The 19176-nt window shown below is 40.6% G+C and overlaps 1 protein-coding gene across 3 annotated transcripts; it reads left to right on the plus strand.

The window, feature by feature from the left end:
- Positions 1-7159: 7159 nt before the first annotated feature.
- On the plus strand, positions 7160-18375 carry LOC308616713 (uncharacterized protein). Of its 3 annotated transcripts, none has more exons than XR_014015746.1 (5): positions 7160-7250; positions 13812-13938; positions 14143-14203; positions 14613-17312; positions 18246-18321. XR_014015746.1 is itself a non-coding variant. In XM_081233076.1 (4 exons), the coding sequence occupies exons 1-4, from the start codon at positions 7248-7250 to the stop codon at positions 16597-16599; spliced, it is 2178 nt and encodes a 725-aa protein (XP_081089202.1). In that variant the 5' UTR covers positions 7160-7247; the 3' UTR covers positions 16600-18375. The 3 variants fall into 3 exon arrangements, 1 of the variants encoding a protein (XP_081089202.1); XR_014015747.1 differs by having other exon boundaries at positions 14613-17078; positions 18246-18277; XM_081233076.1 differs by having other exon boundaries at positions 14613-18375.
- The last annotated feature ends 801 nt before the right edge of the window (positions 18376-19176 follow it).

A 19176-nucleotide genomic window follows, 5' to 3' on the forward strand; every position in this document is an offset into this window, starting at 1 on the left:
AATACCTATCACAGTCTCAACTTATTCCTTTATACAAACTGGCAAGCTGTTACATAAAATTGTATGGAATTGCAAGGAAGCCAGAATAGCCAAAGCAATCTTGAAAAAGAAAAACAAAGTGGTAGAACAAACATTTCTCAATTTCAAAACTTTGTAATATGCAATGATAATCAAGATATTGTGGTACAGACACCAGGATAAACATACAGATCTATGGAATAGATGACATTTTAGAAATAAACCCCTACATCTGTGGTCAACTGATTTTTGAAAAAGGATCCAAGAATAGGGATAGAATAATCTTTTCATAAAATGGTGCTGAGCCAACTGGATAGCCCTATGCAAAAGAAAGAGGCTTTATCCTTCTATCACACCACATACAACAATTTACCAAAAAGGATAAAGACCTAAGCATAAGAGTAAATCTATTACAGCTGGTTAAATATAGGAAAAAGTTCCTGATCTTAGATTTGACAACGAATTGTTAGATATGACACCAAGAGCAAAAGTGGGAAAAAGGTAATTTGGACTTCCACAGATTAATTACTTTCGTGCTTCAAAGGATACCACCAAGGAAGTGAAAACACCCTTTGGAACCCTTGCACAGTATTGCTAGGAATATAAAATTGTGCTGATGCAATGAAAAACAATATGATAGCTCCTCAAAAAGTTACAAACTTAGTTGCCATCTCTGGGTAAGTACCTAAAAGAATTGAAAGCAGGGACTCAAATAGGTATATGTACACTTTTGTTCATTATTAGCATTATTCACAATAGCCAGAAGGTGGAAGTAACCCCAAGTGTCTGTCAATAGATGAACGGATGAAAAAAGTAGGTACGTACATACAACAGAGTATTATTCAGCTATAGAAGGAAAGCAAATCTGACACATGCTACAACATGGATGAACCTTAAGAACATATTTGAAGTGAAATCAGCCTGTCAAAAAAGGTCAAACAATATATTCCACTTGTGTGAGGTATCTAGAGTAGTCAAATGCATAAAGATGAAAAGTGGAATGGTTGTGGCCAGGGACTGGGGTAGTGGGAGAAAGAGGAGGTTTTTGTCTAATGGGTTAGAGTTTCAGTTTTGCAAGATGAAAATAGTTCTGGAAATTGGCTACACAATGTCAATGTACTTCACACTACTGAACTGTACACTTTAAAATGATTTTAAAAAAAGTAAATTTTATAAATTTTATAATATGTGTATATTACCACAATTAAATGTGAAGTTTTTAAGGCAAGAGAGTGAAAGCACAACCCACAGTATGGAAGAAAACTTTGCATATCATATATCTGATAGGGGACTTATATAGAAAAATATAAAGAACTATTATTACTTAATAATAAAAGTCAAATAACTCAGTTTAAAAATGGCAAAGGATCTGCATACATATTTGTCCAAAAAAGATATACAAATGACCAGGAACTATGAAAAAATGCTGCATATCATTAGTCATCAAGGAAATGCAAATCAAAACACTAATGAGGGACTTCCCTGGCGGTCCAGCAGTTAAGACTCTGCACTTCCACTGCAGGGAGCATGTTTAATCCCTGGTTGGGGAACTAAAATCCCGCATGCTGCGTGGTATGGCCAAAAAAAAACAGGAAAAAAAAAACCCACTAATGAAATATCACTTCATAGCCACTAGGATGGCTAGAATCAAAAAGCTAGAATCATAAGAAATGTTGTTGAGGATATATGGAGAAACTGGAACCCTCATAACTGAGTGGTGCAAATAAAAAATGGTGCAGTCACTTTGGAAAACAGTCTGGCAGTTCCTCAAATATTAAACCTAGAATTACCATATAATCCATCAATTTCTCTCTACCTATATGCCCAAGTGAAATAACAACACATGTTCAAACAAAAACTTGTACATGAATTTTTTTTAACATCTTTATTGGAGTATAATTGCTTTACAATGTTGTGTTAGTTTCTGCTGTATAACAAACTGAATCAGCTATACGTATACATATATCCCCATATCCCCTCCCTCTTGCGTCTCCCATGAATTTTATTTATTTTTTTTAAAATAAATTTATTTATTTATTTTTGGCTGTGTTGGGTCTTCATTGCTGTGCACGGGCTTTCTCTAGTTGTGGTGAGTGAGGGGCTACTCTTCTTTGCGGTGTGCAGGCTTCTCATTGCAGTGGCTTCTCTTGTTGTGTAGCATGGGCTGTAGGCGCGCAGGCTTCAGTAGTTGTGGCTCGCGGGCTGTAGGAGTGCAGGCTCAGTAGTGTGGCACACGGGCTTAGTTGCTCTGTGGCATGTGGGATCTTCCTGGACCAGGGCTGGAACCCGTGTCCCCTGCATTGGCAGGCGGATTCTTAACCACTGCACCACCAGGGAAGACCCTGTACATGAATTGTATAGCAGCATTATTCATAGTAGCCAAAGATAGAAAAATTCCAAATGTACATTAATGGATGAAAAGATAAATGCAATGGGTTTTATTCATCCAGTGGAATATTCTTTGGCCATAAACACAAATGAAGTGTTGATACATGCTACAACATGGGAGTACCTTGAAAAAATCATGCTAAGTGAGTGAAGTCAATCGCAAAGACCATATATTATATAATTCCATTCATTTAAAAGCCTTGAGTAGGGAAATCTATATAGATAGAAAGATTAGTGGTTGTCTAGGCATGGGGACTGGAGGAAGAAATTGGGAACATTGGGAGTGATAGCTAAAGAGCAGAGGAGGTTTTTTTAAATCTTTTTATTATCTTGTTTTTAATAACAAGGTGTTGGAGCTATAAGATTATATTTTGTCAACATGGCAATATTTTGTGCATCATTGAGAGTAAAGCATTCAACTCTCTGTAAAGTCTGTGGGCACCACAGATGTTAGCAGGTGAATTTTTAATGGTTTTTTGTTTTGTTTTGTTTGTTTGTTTGTTTGCTGAACAACTCCACACAAAAAATGAGTGCCTCATTAGCATTTATTGTTTCTTCAAGGTCAAAAGGAGAACAGTCAACTCTAATTATAGCTATTGTGGACTAGAAATAATGTGTTACCAAGGAACTAGTGTTCTCAATTATATTTTCATAGTTTTATTGGAAATTTTTAAAACACACATATCTCCAAAAGTATCAGATTTATAAAAATTTGAATGCAACCTTTAAAGATTCATTCATTTTAAAGAAAAGGTTTCATTCATTTAAAAAAATGAGAATACTTTTGTTTGTCATCAAAATGATTTTTACTGTGATTATTGTTCATGTTACTATTGAATTAGATTAAAATATTTTGTAGTAGATTTCAGGGAACTCATTCTTTCTCATGAGAGTTTTTTGTGTGTCAGGAACTGGAAATCCACTTTTTAAATGTTTGGGAAATATGTGGTTTAGTGTAGTTACGTATAGGGGTCTCTTAGAGAATTCCTTAGAGATCCAAGAAGATAAACAACCAATGATTATAAGGATAAGAACTAAAAGATCTCTAGAGATGAGTTAATCCTATACTCTTCTTTACTCTTTCCTCTCCTTTTCCTCATTCCTATCAATTCCTTTTTCCTTTTCCTTCATATTCTCTTATCTCTTTTCTTGTCTTCCTCCCGCCTCTCTCCTTCTTCACAGTGGTTTTTTTTTTAATTTATTTATTTTATTTATTTATTTTTGGCTGTGTTGGGTCTTCATTGCTGTGCACGAACTTTCTCTAGTTGTGGTGAGTGGGGGCTACTCTTCGTTGTGGTGCGCAGGCTTCTCATTGCGGTGGCTTCTCTTGTTGGGAAGCACAGGCTGTAGGTGTGCGGGCTTTAGTAGTTGTGGCTTGCGGGCTCTAGAGCACAGGCTCAGTAGTTGTGGCGCACGGGCTTAGTTGCTCCGCAGCATGTGGGATCTTCCCGGACCAGGGCTCAAACCCGTGTCCCCTGCATTGGCAGATGGATTCTTAACCACTGCGCCACCAGGGTAAGCACTCCCTCTCCTTCTTAACTTCTATAATTCATACAAACGCAATCTCTTAACCCCAATCTGAATTCCCATAGCTTCATTTTGCACATGATCCATAGTAGCTCCAGTCTGCATTCAGCTAACACTTTTTTGCATACTTGTCACTATTGAAGGGTTTAGTATAAATCAATGAAGCAAGAATAGATTTCTTTATTCATGCATCTTATATTCCAATGAAGAGAGACAGGCAATAAACAATAAACAATGAAGAATAAATTACACACTACATAAGGAAATCGTGAGCATTATGAAAAATACTAGAGAAGACTAAGGTGAATCAGAAATGGGTTTGGCAGTGAGTTGCAATTTTAAGTCAAGTGATGAGGGAAATTATATCTCATTGTCAACTTTTTTTGTGTGTCCCTTGAGCCCAGTTTCCAGAGTGAAAATGTGATTGATTTAACTCAGGTTACTATAAATTTCCATTCTACACTCAGTTGAGTAGTTTATGTGGCATTTTCTAAGTAGTCATGCTCTTCTATAAATCTGTGATTATGATTTATTTACCATAAAAATACTAAACCAGAAATGTCCTAATAAAAGTATTATTGGGCTTCCCTGGTGGCGCAGTGGTTGAGAGTCTGCCTGCCGATGCAGGGGACACGGGTTCGTGCCCCGGTCCAGGAAGATCCCACATGCCGCGGAGCAGCTGGGCCCGTGAGCCATGGCCGCTGAGCCTGCGCGTCCGGAGCCTGTGCTCCGCAACGGGAGAAGCCACAACAGTAAGAGGCCCGCGTACCGCAAAAAAAAAAAAAAAAAAAAGTATTCTTTTGGTGAGGACTCTTCTCTATCAAAGGTTATTAGTCTATTTACCAAGAGCTCAGTTTTCAGTATATTTACAAGGAGATTACACTTGGTCACCTGCATTCTTTTTCCCCAGAGACCCTTCCTGTATATAAATCACTGGATAGATAGCTGTTGAATTTGTTCCCACTAGGGAATAGAAGAGAGCAGAGGAGTTTCTTTTTAAGGTGAGGAAAATGTTCAGAAATTGGCTGTAGTGGTGACTATTGAATCTACCTGTGAATATACTGATGCTATGAACAAGGGCTCATTTGCCCACAGCACAGAAAGCTCCGACAGTGGGTGTTTGCAGCAAAGTAAGGGTTTATTTGCAGGGTGCCAAGCAAGGGAGTGGGAGACAAGTCTCAGATCCACTCCAGCTTGGTCTTTGAGTTAAGGGTTTTTTTAAGGGGAAGAACAAAGAGGCTGGGATTAATCATCATCTTGTGACACTTCTGTGACATTTCTTAATGATAGTTTCAGGAGTCAGGATGTCTCTCGTTTATGATTCCCAGCCCAGGTGGTCCATGGCTTGGAGGTCTGTTAGCTTATCTTGCCCTGGAGAAACAACCTCTGTACGTTAATGATGATATCTGTAATAGCAATTTCAGTACATTAACAATGTTATCTACAACAGCAATTTGACTCTAGTTGATTAGGTCAGAGGGGACAAGAAAGGGAATAAAGTTTTGGATAAAGAGATTAATCATAAACTCAGTAAGGGAACTTTGTTTTAGGGGAATTCGGTTTCACTGAAAACCAGTGAGTTTTAGACATTAAAGGGTCCATTGTATAGTATGTGTGTTGTATCTCAATAAAGCGTTCATATAAGTGGATAGATGCATTAAGAGTTTTGCAATGCAAGCAATTCAGGCTCGTAGACATCTAAGAGTTTCCGGGTTATTTAACACATCCATCACCTCAAATTGTTATCGTGTGTGTGTATGTGTGTGTGTGTGTGTGTGTGTGTTGAGAACTCTTAAGATCCACCCTCTTAGCAAATTTCATTTATACAATACAGTATAAGTATCTCAAATCATCGTATTGTCATCCTCAAATTAGACCATTTTATTAGTCAGTTATACCTCAAAGTAGAGCTTGGAGGGGTAAAAAGAGTTTCCAGGTGCATCTCACATTTACATTACGGTTTGTTATTGTTGTTTTTGTTATTTTAGTGAAAATAGGAATTCAATTGCCTTAGGGATCTTGTAGCTTTTTACATTTCAAAATTCTCTAGGGACACAAGCTAACATTGATCTAAAATAAATTTCCTTCCAGTGTTAAGTGTGAATTTAATGAAACCTGATAGTTTAATGACACATCTCACACCCTCTGCTTAGAGAAGAGTCCCTTCCCCCAGCTAGGACTGTGGGGTTCAAACTCCCCACCAGAGCCAAGCGCTCTGGGATTCTTCTCAAATGAGTGAGAGTGGGGAAGAGATGGGTAGAAGGCTCAAGGCTGTCAAATTTCAAAGATTAAAACGGAGCCTGAGGGGCTTCCCTGGTGGCGCAGTGGTTGGGAGTCCGCCTGCCGATGCAGAGGACGCGGGTTCGTGCCCTGGTCCGGGAGGATCCCACATGCCGCGGAGCAGCTGGGCCCGTGAGCCATGGCTGCTGAGCCTGCGTGTCCGGGGCCTGTGCTCCGCAACGGGAGAGGCCACAGTGGTGAGAGGCCCGCGCACCGCAAAAAAAAACAAAAAAAAAACAAAAACGGAGCCTGAGGACTTCCCTGGTGGCGCAGTGGTTGAGAGTCCGCCTGCCAATGCAGGGGATATGGGTTCGTGCCCCGGTCCGGGAAGATCCCACATGCCGCAGAGCGGCTGGGCCCGTGAGCCATGGCTGCTGAGCCTGCGCGTCCGGAGCCTGTGCTCCGCAGCGGGAGAGACCACAACAGTGAGAGGCCCCCGTACCGCAAAAAAACCCAAAAAAACAAAAAAACGGAGCGTGACTCTTTATTACAGATAGTGATGTCACACTGAAGTGGCTACGTTTCTAAACAAGGGTCACAGTTCCAGTTACACCATGCCCTCTTGTTGCAGTTTGCCCTGGTCTGGGCGCCCTCTTGTCTATACTTGCTTCATCTTCAAACTGAATGGAATTCCCTGTGCACACCTGTGACCTCGCGTCCCGACCAAGCTGCGGGAAGACTACAGCAGCCTTAGGACAGGAATAAGCTCTGTTTAAATTCAAATATTCCCGCGGGGACAGGGGTACCACCATCGGCTGAAGCCGGTTCGCCTGAGCCAAGCGTCCTCCCGCCCCGCTGTCACTCAGGCACGAGGGGGCGCGGCCTTTGGAACTGCCCAATCAGGGAGACCGCTGGGGCCTGTGGGTGGGGTGACGCCCCTCAACGGAAGGGCCGTAGCTAATCGCTCTGGCTTGCTCCGGATGCTTATCTTCCCCAAGTGGTCTTTTTCTTCTGCCGCAGGCTCTGTTGTGCTGTGATCTATACGGGTCGTGGGAGTCGTAGGAAAGATTCAGGGAGACCCAGGAAACCTAGAAATGGTGAGTGTGCTTCCCTGAGTGTGGAGACGGAGAGGAGGGGCTGGTGGGAACCGGCCGTGGCGGGACCCGGGCCTCCCCGCGGTTAACTTCGGAGTCCGCTGGCCCGAGTCCACCCGGGGCGCCGCTCGGACCTCAGTCCGCTCCGGCTCGCAGCGTGGGGGCGGGGCGGGGCCGGCAGCCGGGACCCCGGGCGTCCTGTCCCGTCCCTTGGTGCGCGGCGACGTCGGTCCTGACCCCGGAGCCTCTCTGCGCAGCTCTGCGCCCGCAGCCCCGCGTCTCCCCCAGGTTGTGCGGTGACCGCGGGAGGGTCGTTAGACTCGGGGTCTGGGCTTTATGCGTGGGAGGAGCTGTGGTGTGTGAGGTCCCCATTCCCTCCTTTCTCCCCAGCGCGACACGTTTTCTCTTGAGTTTTTCAAATTTGGGGGTCTCAAATCCACAACCCCGTTTTACCAGCGTAGCTCTTCCTAGGGTTGGCGATAAATCCCTAAATTTACAAATCCCTTTCGCATTCCCAGACGCCAGCTTCCTCTCTCTGATTCACAGCATATTCTACTGTTTGTCCGCCGTGGTACATTTCAAATAGCCTCAATATTTTAATTGTTTATCCTTCTTAAGTAGAGCCACGGATGGGCTGTTTTTGAAAGCTTTATTTTTTTGTATGTATTTTACATGAGAGGAAAGCCGAGAATGACCGCCTGGAGCTATGTTGTATGAAATCCTTGTGCCTCTCGTCCCAGGATCTTTCCTGGGCCCAGACATCCTACGGAAAATCCTTTGGTTGGAGGTTCCTTTTTGAAACTTTCCTGGGAGATCTGTTCTGTCAGCCTTGTCCCTCCCTGCTTTTGTTGACCTGAAAAGATTTATTGCTTTATTTAAGTGTCCATTTTCAGTAGGAGTAAATACATTTTTATTTAATCAATAGGCTCAAAAGAGAGCATAAAACATTTCCAAAGAGGCAAAAAAAAAAAGAGGTGAATTTCAGGGGTGAAAAGAAAGGTTCCAGTATTGCATTTCACTTAAGATACTGGTTTCACTCCCTCTTACCCTGACTATAGTTGTTTCAGAGGGTTGTTCATTACTTTTGGATGATTTCAAATGAAATTCCAGGGTTTAGACTTGCAGACCAGAAGTGTTCAAGTATGATTAATTAATTACAAAACAAGTCTTGCCATGAAATAATAATTAACTGATATCTTCTTTGCTGAAAGGAATATATATTTGGGATTTTCTGGTTGAACTAGTAAAGTGCGTTCCAGTTTTCTTTCCTCCTTTCCACATAAACACTGAGTCTGAGTGAATTTGCTGGATTGGTCAGTGTGTTTGTGTCATTAAAATGTAATAGTGGTGTCAAGTAACTCCAGTGTTGAGTATAGCCTGTGGTGGGTGAGCCAAACTAAGGCCCTCTCTGAGCGTGCACAGAGAGGTGGAAGTGAAGACCAATTGGTTCTTCCTGGGGAACCTCTCCTTGTAGGTTTTCTCACCTGCTCACACCCACTACAGAAGGAGCCTTTATGCTTAGAGAAGGTACGGAGCCCTGGAAAGATGGGGGTTCAGGTGCACCTGGGGAGGTGGAGGAGATTCGGTGATTTCTTTCTGCAGTTGTAATAGTGGTTTTTTCAGGTGCAGATGTATGCCTAAGTGTTGCATCCATAATGTTGGCGCATTCAGTGTAATTTGTGCACAGGAAAGTCTATGGAGGTTGGTGTTCTGTCTCCTTGACAAAGGGTTTATGAAGTTGGGAGTTATTTGGGTTGGAACCTGCTGAGAAATTCCTCACTTGTGAGAATGGAAGCCTGGGGGAGGAAGGGCTCGCACGTGGCCAGGCAAGAGAAGAGTATGTGCAGCTGCCAGAGTTTATTTTGGGTCCCTACCCTTCTTCACCAGGGACTGACTCATTTCTAGGTGTTCTATCTCAGTCGGGAGTGTCTGGGCCACAATTTTAAGAATGTATTTAACTTTCTGAATGTGGATTTTTGTTTTGAACGGTAGGGAAGCAGTGTGTTTATCTCAGCTGATTCAAATATTTGCTTTTCTTTCCTTTGGATTCTTTATCTCTTGAATATTGTGGTCCTGTAATTCTTTTCCTTAGTAGTTCCCACATAACCCCTCTGCATCCACACAGTTTGCACTGTTTTATACATCTTGTATTACCACAGTACATTTATAACAATTACTGAACCAATAGTGATGCATTAAAGTCCACAGTTTTTATTATCAATGACTCTTTGTGTTATAGGATCTATGGGTTTTGGTAAATGTTTATTGAAAAGTATCCATCATTTCTCTATCCTATAGAGTAGTTTCAGTTCCCTCAAAGTCCCTTATGCTTCATCTATTCATTCATCTCTCCCTTCAACCCCCAAATCCTTCAGAACCAAAGATCTTTTTCTGGCTCATAATAATGTCTTTTCCAGAATGTCATATACTTGGAATCTTGTGTTGCCTTGTCAGATTGGCTTCTTTCACTTAACAGTGTACTTTTAAGATTCCTTCATGTGTTTCCATGGCTTGATACCTCATTTCATTTTTTCACTGAACAATATTTCATCTTATTACAGTGGGAATGACACTGATTGTTTATCCATTCGACTCTTGAAGGACATCATGCTTACCTCTAACTCTTGCCCATTATGAATAAAACACCTAGAAACATTCATGTGTAGGCTTTTGTGTGTACTTAAGGTTTCCACTAATTTAGGTCTCTACCAAGGAATGTGATTGCTGGATCTTACCATATGTATAAGAGTATATTAAGTATTGATGGAAAATTCTTATCTTCCAATGTAGGCATACCAAATTTCATTCCCACCACCAAGGAATGAGGATTACCAGCAGCTTCACATCTTCACTAATATCTGGTGTTCTGAGTGTTTTGAATTTAGCCATTTAATAAGTGTGTAGTGACATATCATTGTTGTTTTTTTTTGTAATTTCCCAAAGACATTCGTTGAGCATGTTTTCATATTGCTTATTTCCCATCTGTATATCTTGTTCGGTGTGGTGTCTGTTCAGATCTTTTTCCGATTTTTAATTGAGTTGTTTGTCTTCTTACTGTTGAGTTTTAAGAATTATATATATATTTTGCTTTGGGGTTTTTAAAAAATTATTTATTTGGTTGCACTGGGTCTTAGTTGCAGCTTGTGGGCTCCTTAGTTGCGGCACATGGGCTACTTAGTTGTGGCTCCAGGGCTCCTTAGTTGCAGTACATGGGCTCCTTAGTTGTGGCATGTGAACTCTTAGTTGTGGCATGCATTTGGGATCTAGTGCCCTGACCAGGGATTGAACTCGGGCCCCCTGCATTGGGAGCACAGAGTCTTATCCACTGCACCACTAGGGAAGTCCCCAAGAATTCTATGTATATTCTGGATACCAAGTCATTTAGCAGATATGTGTGTTACAAAGACATTCTCCTAGTCTGTGACTTGTCTTTTCAATCACTTAACACTTTCCTAGCACAGGAATTTTCCTTTTAATAAAGTGAGACTTATCATTTTTTCCCTTCATGGTTTGTTTGTTTTTTTGTTTTTGGTGTTGTATCTAAGTATGATGTTAGCTGCAGGTGTCCTGTAGATATTTTTCTCAAGAACAGAGAGTTCCATTCTATTATTAATTTGTTACCATAAATGGATGTTGAATTGTATCAAATCTTTTTATGTTCATTTCCCCCCTCCTTTCATTTATTTAAATATTTCACTCTACTCTCTTCCTGCTTGCATGGTTTCTGAAAAGAAGTCTGATTTAATTCTAATCTTTTTTCTCTATAAGTAAGGTGGGTTCCCCCTCTGGCTTTTTTTCACTATATTCTCTTTCTCTTTGATTTTTCTCTAGTTAGAATATGATATACTTGGTATGTATTTTTCACATTTAGTGTTCTTTAAGCTTTTTGGATCTACAGAATGCCATTTATGATTAATTTTAGGAAAATCTCAATGATTATTACTTCATTTTTTCTGTTCCTTTCTGTGTATCTTTTTTTTTTTTTTTAGATATTCCCATTTTGTGTATTTTAAACCTGTCATTCCTGTACAGTTCATGGATATTGTGTTCTGTCTTGTTTGTTTTGTTTTTGTTTTTTTTTGGCTTTGTGTTAGCCTCTGGTGAAATATATTGTTTTCAGTACAGGCCTTGTTAAGAACAGAGTATTTGGGGCTTCCCTGGTGGCGCAGTGGTTGAGAGTCCGCCTGCCGATGCAGGGGACACGGGTTCGTGCCCCGGTCTGGGAAGATCCCACATGCCGCAGAGCGGCTAGGCCCGTGAGCCATGGCTGCTGAGCCTGCGCATCCGGAGCCTGTGCTCTGCAAGGGGAGAGGCCACAACAGTGAGAGGCCCGCCTACCGCAAAAAAAAAAAAAAAAAAAAAAAAAGAACAGAGTATTTGGTATTTTTTATTATTATTATTACTTTTTTTTTGATGTGGACATTTTTTAAAGTCTTTATTGAATTTTGTTACGATATTATTTCTGTTTTTATGTTTTGGTTTTTTGGCCGCTAAGCATATGGGATCTTAGCTCCCCAACTAGGGATCAAACCAGCACCCCCTACATTGGAAGGTGAAGTCTTAACCACTGGACCACCAGGGAAGTCCCTGGTGCTTATTTTTACATGCCATCTTTATTTCTTCTTTGCCAGTTTTAGAGAGAGTGTTTTGCCTGTGACCTCATGCTCTGATAGGTCTAAGAAGACTTGTTCAAGTTTTTTTCATTTTTTTTCTTTGAGGCCAGGAATGGTGACTTCTAAGTTCCTTAAATGCCAGATTAGAACCTGTAAGTCTCTGTCTTCAATTTTTGGTTATTGATTGCTGACTGCTTTAAAACCTTATTCATCCTCTTTATACTTTTACCCACATCTATACAAAGTGATCAGAAAGCCTTAGTCGTTCTTCCATTGGCAGTGGCAAGAGATTCAAACCTCTTAAGATCCTGCTCTTGTGTGTGAACCCTCATCCTAACCCAGCCCCTAACTTCAGTTTTTAAAAAGTCCAATTACCTTTCCTTGCTTGTGAAGCCATTCCTTGAAAGCTCTGGAGAGGCCTGCCTTACTTTCCTCAGATACCTCAATTATTTAGGTAATAAAACCTTTCATACACTATTGGCAATGTGTGCTGTCATCAGTAAAGGGATTCCTATCCCCAGGGGGTCAAGCTGTCATGTTCCTGTAAACCTTGTGGGAACTTGGAAATTAGAGAAGTCGGCAGGGCAGCCTCTAGAGTGGCTGGTCAGGAAATAACTTCCTCCTGCAATTTGAAAATGGAGATTTTATGTTCTTTAGGAGGAAAGCACTGTTGAATCCTTTGTGTATTTCATACTTATGGGCAGATTCACCATCAAACCCTTGTGATTTTCAGTGAATGCACTTGCAATCTACATCTCTTAATCTGTTCCTCAAGGTTAGAAAGACACAGGGCACTGTGTTCTAGATCTGCCATAAAGAGCTCCTCTGGCATATTGTCTCACTCTGTGTGCCTATGTATGCCTCTAAGCAGCCCTGAGGCACATGACTATAGGAATTTTGTGGTCTGTGTTTTCATGCTATCTTCCTACTGTCTGCGCCAATTAACTGTAAGTGCCAATTAACTTTCTAGTGCATCAGATCAAACAAAGAGAAAGGAAAAACTGAATCTGTGGTAAATATTACACAAATTAACAGCACTATTTCCCCACAAGAATATTCTTTTTCTGTCATCTACATCTGACAACTTACAAAGGCCTGGATTACTTTATGGCCAAATTGGCCAGCTGGATCCTATTAAAAGTTTTACAGTTTTCTTAGACTCTTGTTCGGTGATGGGAATAGAAGAAAAAGCTTCCAGTTCAGCACTATGTTCTTATTCATAAAAGTTTGTGCAGAGCTGACCCTCTGCCTCATAAGTGCTATAAATGGTATGTAAAAAGGAAGGAGATGAAAGAGTTTTTCCTCACAAGGTATTGATGGTCTTAAAATGGTAACATTCATTTCATTTATATATCATGTCTGTCATTTCCCAACATGTTCTGGACCCCGCTGTTAGTGAGAAATGAGATGTAATGTGATCAGAGTAAATATTTCCATGTTCATTATGCTGCTAAATTTGTGAGGAAGTAGAGACAGAATAAGTTCCTGATGATCAAGTCATAGAATAAATGTTTGGATACAACAGAATAATACATAACCTTCATATAAATAGGGTATAGGGCTTCCCTGATGGCACAGCAGTTAAGAAACTGCCTGCCAATGCAGGGGACACGGGTTCAATCACTGGCCCAGGAAGATCCCATGTGCCACGGAGCAACTAAGCCCCTGTGCCACAACTACTGAGCCTGCGCTCTAGATCCCGCGTGCCACAACTACTGAAGCCCACGTGCCTAGAGCCTGTGCTCTGCAACAAGAGAAGCCACCACAATGGGAAGCCTGCGTGCTGCAATGAAGAGTAGCCCCTGCTTGCTGCAACTAGAGAAAGCTCACGCGCAGCAACGAAGACCCAACGCAGCCAAAAATAAAAACAAAACAAAACAAAAATGGTGTATAGATGTCTAGTCCTGTCAGTGTCATGCATCCTGCTATACACATATTTGGGGTATTTTAGGACTCAGTAGCCATTGAAGATGTGGCTGTGAATTTCACCCTGGAGGAGTGGGCTTTACTGAATCCTTCACAGAAGAAACTCTACAGAGATGTGATGCGGGAAACCTTCAGAAACCTGGCCTCAATAGGTAAGGGTGACAGCTTTCCTTTACTTTGTCAATTAGGGAACAAATCTTTCTTGCTCATTGATGGTCTTCCAAGATGTCCTATGTGGAAGGGAGGATGTTGGTATATAAACTAGGCCTGGTCACAGCCAACAATGAATATAGAATCTAATAATTGTACTATAATTTCTAATATTTTGGAATCGTTTTTCTGCATCTGCAATTTAGGGAAAAAATGGGAGGATCATGACATTGAAGATCAGCACAAAAACCAGGGGAGAAAGCTAAGGTAAGTCACACTCACAACAGAAAGTAGTGCCTTATATGAGGGTCCTGGTATGTGATGAAATTTTAAAAGAAGGGACCTAAACACATAATGCCTTTTCACATTTATTTATTCTCAGAAAAAGTTTCCCCCAAATACTTTCTAATATGTGACATAGATATGTAGTGTTTGGAAAATAGTTCTCTTGGAAACAGTATTAACATGCCCTATATGTGAATATCAGTGTTTTGATAATTCCAAGAGTGAAGTCTTCTTGCAGGGCATTTCTTATATTCAATCAAAAACAATTCAGACAAGGGAGATGACCTATACTTTTGCTATAGATCATAAAAATGTAGTTCAAATATCCTACTAATAAATATTAAATTGTTGGTAAAGAAATCATTACTAACATGATTCTCATTTTTTACAGAAGTCATGTTGTAGAGAGACTCTGTGAAAGTAAAGAGGGTAGTCAATGTGCAGGAAACTTCAGCCTTATTCCAAAACTCAGTCTGAACAAGAAAACTACTGGAGTGAAACTACATGAATGCAGTGCATGTGGAAAAGTCTTTATGCATCATTCATCCCTTAATAGGCATATCAACCGTCATAGTGGGCACAAACTGTATGAGTGTCAGAAATATGAAGAGAAGCCATATAAATGTAAGGAATGTGGTAAATCCTTCAGTTATCTTCAGTGTTTTGAAAAACATGAAAGAAAACATAGTGGACAGGAGAACTATAAATGTAAGGAATGTGGGAAAGCTTTTCGTTTTCGCACATCCTTTCAAACACATAAAAGGATTCATACAGGAGAAAAGCCCTATGAATGTAAAGAATGTGGGAAATCCTTTATGTGGCTCACAACCTTTCAAAGACACATGATAATGCACACTGGAGATACTCCTTATAAATGTAAGGAATGTGGGAAACCCTTTAAGTGGCTCACAACCTTTCGGAGACACATGATAACACACACTGGAGATGCTCCCTATAAATGTAAGGAATGTGGGAAAGTTTTTACTTTTTTAAGTGCACTACAAATACATGAAAAAACCCACATGGGAGAGAAACCCTATCAATGTAAACAATGTGGAAAAGCCTTTAGATATCGTCGAACTTTTCAAACACATGAAAGGACTCACACAGGAGAGAAACCCTATGAATGTAAGCAATGTGGTAAGGCTTTTATTTCCCGTGTAGGATTACAAAACCATGAAAGAAACCACAATGGAAAGAAATTCTATGAATGTAAAAAATGTAGTAAAGCATTCAGTTATTCCAGTTCTCTTCGAAAACATGAAAGAAATCATAATGGAGAGAAACCCTATGAATGTAAGGAATGTGGAAAAGGTTTTATTTTTCTCTCAAGCCTTCGGGCACACATGGTAAGTCACTCTGGAGATGGACCTTATAAATGTAAGGAATGTGAGAAAGCATTCATTACTCCCAGTTCATTTCAAATACATGTAAGGACTCACACAGGAGAGAAGCCTTATAAATGTAAACAATGTGGGAAAACTTTCAGTTGGCCCACTTCCATTCGCAGACATGAAAAAATTCATAGTGGAGAGAAACCCTATGAGTGTAGGCAATGTGGTAAAGCCTTCAGTTGTCCCAGATCCTTTCAAAGCCATGAAAGGAGACACAGTGAAGAAAAGCCCTATGAATGTAAAAAATGTGGTAAAGCCTTCAGTTGTCCAAATTCCTGTCGAAAACATGAAAGAAGTCATGGTGGAGAGAAACCTTATGAATGTAAAGAATGTGGGAAAGCCTTCAGTTCTCTCATCAAATTTCAAAGACACGTGATGAAGCACACTGGAGATGGACCTTATAAATGTAAGGAGTGTGGGAAAGTCTTTGATTGTCCCAATTACTTTCGAAGTCATGAAAGGATTCACAGTGTAGAAAAGCCCTATGAATGTAAGGAATGTTGTAAAGCCTTCAGTACTCCTAGGTCCCTTCGAAGACATGAAATAACTCATACTGGAGAGAAACCTCATGCATGTAAGGAATGTGGTAAAACCTTCAGTTATCCCAGTTTCCTTCAAAAACATGAAAGAAGTCATACTGGGGAGAAACCCTATCAATGTAAACAATGTGGTAAAGCCGTCAGTTATCTCAGTTCCCTTCGAACTCATGAAAGAACTCATAGTGGAGAGAAACCCTATGAATGTAAGGAATGTGGGAAAGCATTCATTTTTCTCTCAAAATTTCGTTTACATATGATAAAGCACACTGGAGTTGGACCTTATACATGTAAGAAATGTGGGAAAGCCTTCGATTGTCCCAGTTCATTACGAAACCATGAAAGAACTCACACTAGAGAGAAACCGTATGAATGTAAGAATTGTAGTAAAGCCTTCAGTCATCTCCGTTCTTTACGAAACCATGAAAGAACTCATATTGGTGAGTAGCGCTATGAATGTTAGAAAGTGGGAAAGCCTTCAACTCTATCACTAAATTTTCAAGACATGTGGTGAAGCACACTGGAGATGGACCTAATAGTGTAAGGAATGTGGGAAGGCCTTCGATTTTTTCAGTTCATTATGAAATCATGAAAGAACTCACACTGGAGAGAAACCACACAAATGTGAAAATTATAGGAAAGGCTTCGATTGTCCCAGTTCTGTTCAAAACCATGAAAACACTCATAATGAAAAGTAGGCCTATGAATGTCAGGAGTGTAGGAGAACCTTCAGTTGTCCCAGTTCATTCTGAATACAAGAAAAGAATTTACATTGGAGAGAAATGTGAATGCAAACTATATGGTAAAGCCCTCAGCAATTCCTATCATATTCAAATATGTGAAAGAACTCTTACCAGAAACTGAACATAAGGAATATTGGAAAGCCTTTATCACAACATTTTAAGAACACAAGATGGTGCACACCATGTAAGTGTGAGGAGTTGGGGAAGTCTTCAGTCCCATTTTCTTGGGAAAGAACTCACTCTAGAGAGAATTCTGTTAAATGTAAACAATATATGAAAACCTTCATTTGCCCTACATCCTTACAAAACCATATGAGAATGTACACTGGATAGATAACTGAAAAGTAAAACAAACTATTCAGTTGAAACAAATATTTTTATAGTCGTGAAAACTGCACTGGAAAAAACTCATGTTAATGTAAGTAATATGGGTAAGCCTGGTACAAATTAATTCATGTAGAATACTCAAAGTTACAATATGGAAGAAGCGTTATAAACTTTAAACATATATTGTCCTTATCAGTGGCACATTCTTAAAGTTATTATCTGTAGTATGGAGTAGTACTTACTTTTGCAAGTAAATATTGAGGTAAGATAATTCTGTAGGTACTCTTTAGGCAATCGTTCCTAAGTTTAATAGGTAATTTTATCCTTTACTCAGTAAAATTTTTGTTTTTATTTTGAAGACTCTTTGATCCATGGGTGAATTGAAGTGCATTTCTAATATGTAAGTGGGTTTAATTTTTATATAATATTTTTCTGCAAATAAGGGAACACTGAAAAATGACACTTTGGTACTTGTTTGTTTATTGTACTGGCTTCCTGCGGCAAGTACTCAACATCCCTTATACATTATATACATATTCCACCTTTACTTCTTAAGAGAAAACTAACTTTTCATTGGCCTGAAGAGCTTTATTCCATTTCTTTGCTAACAGTGAGTTGGAATATATTTGTAAGTATGCAAAGTTCATCATATACTCTCATGTGAATTATTGTTTTCATCTTTTGTCCTTTGTTATTTGTCATTCCTCTGGCTGGGATTTGGGCTATGGAATTTGCATTAAGAGAGACCTGTGAGAGGACAATAAAATTTAGAGTTGGAGATGACCCTTTTTGACTGTTACGTCAATGTGAGTAATGTTGTGAACTACGTTTTCTAGACTCTGTTGCTTTTATGGTCCCATGTTAGCATTCACCAAAGCCTAATTTACAGGTAACATGAAATGCAGATGTGGAATAGGATTAGGTAGATTTTGGAGCCACCTGTACGGAAAGAGACACACAAGAAGCATAGGGCCTTTGCAGACACTTGCTTCCAGCTCATTTTCCTTATTTTTTGCTCTGCCAGTCAGGAATATCCTCAAAACTGAAGAGAGTCCAAGACAGTGGAGTAGGAAGACCTTGAGCTCACCTCCTCCCATGGGCACACCAAAATTACAACTGTTTACCAAGCAACTATTGATGAGAAAGACCTGAACACTCGCAGAAAAGATCTTCTACAAGTAAAGATAGGAAGAAGGACCCACAATGAGACCAGTAGGAAGTGTGGAGAAATGTTACAGTCAAGACCCATTACCCACAAACAGGAGGGTAATTACAATTGCAGAAGTTGTCCCAAGGAGCAAGGGGGTCCAAACCCCACATCTTGCTCCCCAGCCTAAGGGCCCTGCACTGGAAAGACAAGCCCCCAGAACATTTGACTTTCAAGACCAGCAGGGCTTACTTTCAGGATAGTCAGAGGGCTGTAGGAAATAGAGACTCCACTCCTCAGGGACGCACATAACATCTCATGTGCTCCAAAATCCAGGGCAAAAGCAGTCATTTGAAAGGAGCCTAGGTTTGACCCACCTGCTGATCTTAGAATCCTGGAGAAGCAAGAGGCAACTGATGTTTATTCTCGGGACATAGACACTGTGACAGCCCTTTTGGGGAGCTCATTCTACCACAGGGATAGTGGTGCTGACACGTGTGGTTTTGGAATTGTCCTTCTAGCTTATTAGCACAAGAGACCTGCACTACCCACCAGCCTGTTGGCACCAGTATTGGGATACCTCAGGCCAAGCAGCTAGCCAGGTGGGGACGCAGCCCCACCCACCATATGGCAAGCTGCCTTGAGACACACTGAGCCCCCAGTTGCCCTGGCACTGGCCCTGGGACCCCTGAGGCCCCACAGCCAGCTGTTGGGGCCCAACCCCATATACCAGTGGGCCTATACCAGGATCCAGCCCCATTCACCAGTGGGCCAGTACCAGCTTTGGGACACCCCAGACCTTGTAGCC

The sequence above is a fragment of the Mesoplodon bidens genome, assembly GCF_964165515.1.
Source record: "Mesoplodon bidens genome assembly, chromosome: 4".
Classification (NCBI taxonomy): domain Eukaryota; kingdom Metazoa; phylum Chordata; class Mammalia; order Artiodactyla; family Ziphiidae; genus Mesoplodon; species Mesoplodon bidens.